Here is a 4,260-nt window from a genome sequence, read left to right as displayed (position 1 = left end):
TAAAACCTACTCAACCAAAAGAAGGGGACAACCCAAGGGAGATGCCAGGACAAATAAGTAGCTATTAAGCATGGAGATGGCAGCTGGCCGCTCCCATCCCAGTGACAGACCACCCCCCTGGAAGGTTTCCAGGGATGACACCCTGTCCTCCCATGGGTTGGGTCCCACTCCTGAAACAAGATAAAACCCTAGAACCTAAAAAAAATCCCTCATGACCTTTGAATTCCAAAGCCAGCTAACCCCATCCCGGCCCAGCCCCTTTTGCTGAAATGAATCCACCCATGCCCATCTGATGGGAGCTGGGTTCCAGGAGCAAGCCAGCCCGTCACAGCTTGAAACTCTCATCATACTCCTCTTTGCTCATCCACTTAGACTTGTAAGTCGACAGATGAGCCACTACAGACGCTCCTAGCCAGACACTAAAGTTCCTGTTGGAACCCACCCACATGGTGGCCTTGGTGGAGGAGAAATGATCAGCGATCAGCTTGTACAGACGATTGGTGAAGCCAGGATAGAGGGTGTTGCCCCCGCAGGCCATCAGGTGGGAGACGAGCAGCGGGTGCATGGAGGCCTCGCAGGTCTCGATGGAATCCAGGACGGCCTGGGAGATGCTGGGCCCTTGCAGGTCGAACACCTCGGGGCTGAAGAACATCTCGGGAGCCAGCCGCTGCATGGGGGTCAGCTCCACAGGGGTGCCATCCGGGAGCTGATAGGAGTTACGCTCATCGGAGCCTCTCGGCAGGCTCTGACAAAAGTCCAGTGCCTCCCCCAGATTCTGTGGCACGTAGCACTTGGTCATCTGAGTGGTGGCCACTGTATCCAGCTGAAACAGGTTGTGTTGACTGTAATCTTCCTTAAAGAGGCTCTTGCAGAGATAGGCCGACAGATCCTGGCCTGCAAATTCCAGCATCTTAGCACTGGACCGTAAGGGGCAGCCCAGATGGAAAGGCTGCACGCGGGTCAGGCCGTAGCCTGAATCTACCACCACGCCGGTCAGGAGGCCAGAGGCATACAGGGACATCTCCAGCTGGTCAGCCAGGAGGATGGACGGGACACCCAGTAACTCAAACATAATCTGCAAGAAGGGAGAAGATGGACACTCAGGGAATTTTCCCCAAAGTGCCCCGATCCATTTCTGTTTTCCCCAAGACCTCACTACACGTCTGCTCACAAAGCTGAAGTCAGCACAGACGTGTCCTCCAGGAACTGGCTGGGCCCTTGGAGCTCACGCTGGGGGATAAGGGAAGGGCTCTGGAGAATTAGAAAGAGCCAGATTGGCCCTTGGGAGCTTGCTTGATGATGGCCTTTCAGAGGACCATTTTGGTGAAGGGGTGGGAAGAGACCTCGGCCTGTGAGAAAGGGCGCTGAGGTGCCTGGTTATGTGAGCAGTGGGGACACGAGTGGCGGCCATGGTCAAGGGCCAGATTTCCAGCCTGAACGATTTATTCAGAAGAAAGAAGAGATGAGAGAAGAAACAAGTGCTGCATCCCCAAGTTTCTGACACTACAGATGCAGAAAGGCTGTAACAGCCCACCCTTCTGTAGCCTTTGGCCACTTACCCGCCTTTGCAGGCCCCAGCAGGTCCACCTTCTCCCCTCAGTGGGAGGGACCTCCCTCCATTCCCACTCTCAGAATATTGTCCCCTCACCATCCATTCCCCAAATAGAATAGAAGCCAACGTCCTCTTTTTCAAACAGAAAATCAAATATGACTCCCCCACCCCCACTTAAAGCCCCCCAGGAGCTGCTTATTCACTCAGAGCAGATGTTGGGAAGCATTTTCCGTAAACGGCTCAGGAGGCCAGTTGTAGCAAATAAAAATACAAGATGCCCAATTAAATCTGAATTTCAGATTGACAACAAATCATGTTTCAGTATATCCCATGCAGTATTTGAGACATACTTATACTAAAACATTATTTGCTGTTGATCTGAATTTCAAATCTATCATGTATTTTATCTAGCAAATCTACAACAGTAAATATTTTAGGCTGTACAAGCTATAGTTCCTGTACAACTATTTAGCTCTGCTGTTGCAGTGTGAAAACAGCCATAGACTATATGTAAATGAGTGGGCGTGCCTATGTTCCAACAAAACTTTCTTTACAAAGACAGACGGTGGGCCACATTTGGCCCACCGGCTATAGTTTGCCAACCCTTGATTTAGAGTAAATCCAACCACATCCCATAGCCTACCAGGCCTATGAGGTCCAGCCCCTGTAAACCTCACCTTCCTGTCTCCCTCTTGCCACCCTCCCTAGTTTGCTGAGCTCCAGCCTCACTGGGAGAAATCACCTCCTCAAAGAAGCCCTCCCTGATCACCCTCTTCAAAGGGACTCCCCTTCTTCCCCCCAGTCAGTTATCACTCCATTTCATTTTGTTTCTAGAACTGATTACTATCTGGAATTTTTATTTGTTAACTTATTCATGGTCAAGTCTTCTCCCAGAACGTAAGCTCTTTGAGGGCCAGAATATGATCTGTGAACATTTATGGAATCCATGAGTATCCAGTGTCCCTCCCACCCCTGGTAGCACCCTGTTCACAGAGCATTTTACCTGCTGTGTCTCTTTCTGCCGGAGGAGCCTCTGTGAGCCCCCTCTTGCCTAACACAAGTGCCAGGCACACACTAGCGACTCAGTAAGTATTCGTGGGGCAAATTATTTAGAAAGCAGAGTTCCTGATGCCCATTCCTGTCTGAACACAAAGTGCCAGGCTGTTCCCTGCTCCCTGGTGAGGGCAGCCCTGAGAAGACCTTACCTCCAGGGTCTTCTGACGGTCCGCACGCTCCCTCAGGGGAAATTCTGTGACCATCACAGGCGAGTCCTCGTTCTCCAGCCTGTATTTCTCTAGGACAAGTGACCAGATGTGCTCCACACCCTCCCAGTTGAGGACACGGCCACGGTGGACAGGGTAGCTATAGGTGTCGGGATGGCAAATATCGATGCCTAGACTCACGCGCCGCCGGGCATAGCTGGGGCCGGGGTTCTCCCTGCAAGGGGTGTAGTTCACGATGCTCGGGAAGACCAACTGGGGCTCATTGAACCCCGACAAGCCAGCCTTCAGAAAGCCAGACCCGTGGTCGATGACAATGGTTCTTGCAGCCATGGCGGAGGCAGAGGTGGGAGAGGTCTGCTAGATTCGGCTCCTCAAGGATGTATGGCAAAGTAGGGCCACCTGTGGAAGGAAAGGATGGGGGTGATTTGTGAACCCATTCTAGGCCACCATTGGCTTCTCCACCCCAGAATCAAACCTCAGGCTCCCCTGAGCCCGTCCACCTTTCAAGCCTTTGCACAAGCTATAACCTGCACCTGGAATGTTCTTCCCATCCCAAACTCCCAGTCATCCTGTAGAGCCCACCTAACAGGCCCCACCTGGGAAGTCCTGCCAACCTCCCCACTACTTCCCACCAAGCTTCTCCCTCTGCATTTGGCACACTCGTCTGTACCAGGTGGGCACTTCTGTTCCCAGAGGCCCACTTACAATTTGCAGACTAGCAAGAAGCTTGTCACATAGGAACTACTTGGTGGACTTTGGCTGCCTGATTGAGGACACATGGGAGACGAACCATCAGCCTCGGGGACCACTGCCCTCCACAGTAAGAGTGTAAGAGCAGGAGCAGCGGTAGTACTTGTGACTATGACAACGGCAGCTATGGCTACCAGCTCAGGAGTACATACCCTCTCATCTATCTACTGCTATGAGGAACACTTGGATTTTAGGTTGAACCATGCAAAATTATCATGCGTGTCCATCAAAAATGATCAAATATCAGCAATTTCATAGGGTTTGACCTCATAAATGGTCTCATTTCATTTTCATCACGATCTATAAGGAGGGTACCATTATTACACTCATTTTATAGATAGGGAAACTGAGGCACAGAGAGATTAAAGTTACTCTCCCAGGGCCACACACAACTAACAAAAGCAGGGCCAAGGTTTAAAGCCAAACCAGATTCCAAAGACCACACTCTGAACATCAGGCCAGGCTGATGAGAAGATATGGGTTTTGAGTATGTGCTGAGCAGCTAACGATTTATATACAGGAGGCTGTAAGCGGGACATCTAATCATGATTGTGGTCAGCTTCCTTATCTGTAAAGTGGGAGGGGAATAATAACCACATGCTGAAAAGGTAGGTGTGGTCACTGCCTGACTTCCAGACTTTATAAAACTACAGTAGCCAGGACAACGTGGTATCAGTGAAAGGATAATCACATAGATCCACGGGACAGAGTGGAGAGTCCAGAAATAGAGCCACA

The 4,260-nt window shown here is 50.9% G+C and overlaps 1 protein-coding gene across 1 annotated transcript; it reads right to left on the bottom strand.

Moving 5' to 3' along the window:
- Positions 1-325: 325 nt before the first annotated feature.
- On the bottom strand, positions 326-3,105 carry ACTL8 (actin like 8). The gene is made up of 2 exons (XM_036843759.1): positions 2,758-3,105; positions 326-1,075 (listed from the first exon to the last, which is right to left on the bottom strand). Exons 1-2 carry the CDS (start codon positions 3,103-3,105, stop codon positions 326-328), a joined length of 1,098 nt encoding a protein of 365 aa, XP_036699654.1.
- Between the last annotated feature and the right edge of the window lie 1,155 nt (positions 3,106-4,260).

The sequence above is a fragment of the Balaenoptera musculus genome, chromosome 1, assembly GCF_009873245.2.
Source record: "Balaenoptera musculus isolate JJ_BM4_2016_0621 chromosome 1, mBalMus1.pri.v3, whole genome shotgun sequence".
Lineage (NCBI taxonomy): Eukaryota > Metazoa > Chordata > Mammalia > Artiodactyla > Balaenopteridae > Balaenoptera > Balaenoptera musculus.
The sequence above is the reverse complement of the archived record's forward strand: the minus strand, read 5'-3'. Positions and strand labels throughout refer to the sequence as shown.

Coding starts and splice junctions, on each gene's coding strand:
- ACTL8 (XM_036843759.1), bottom strand. CDS start 3,105: ATGGCTGCAAGAACCATTGTCATCGACCACGGGTCTGGCTTTCTGAAG. Junction 1,076..2,757: donor ACCGTCAGAAGACCCTGGAG/GTAAGGTCTTCT, acceptor CCCTTCTTGCAG/ATTATGTTTGAGTTACTGGG.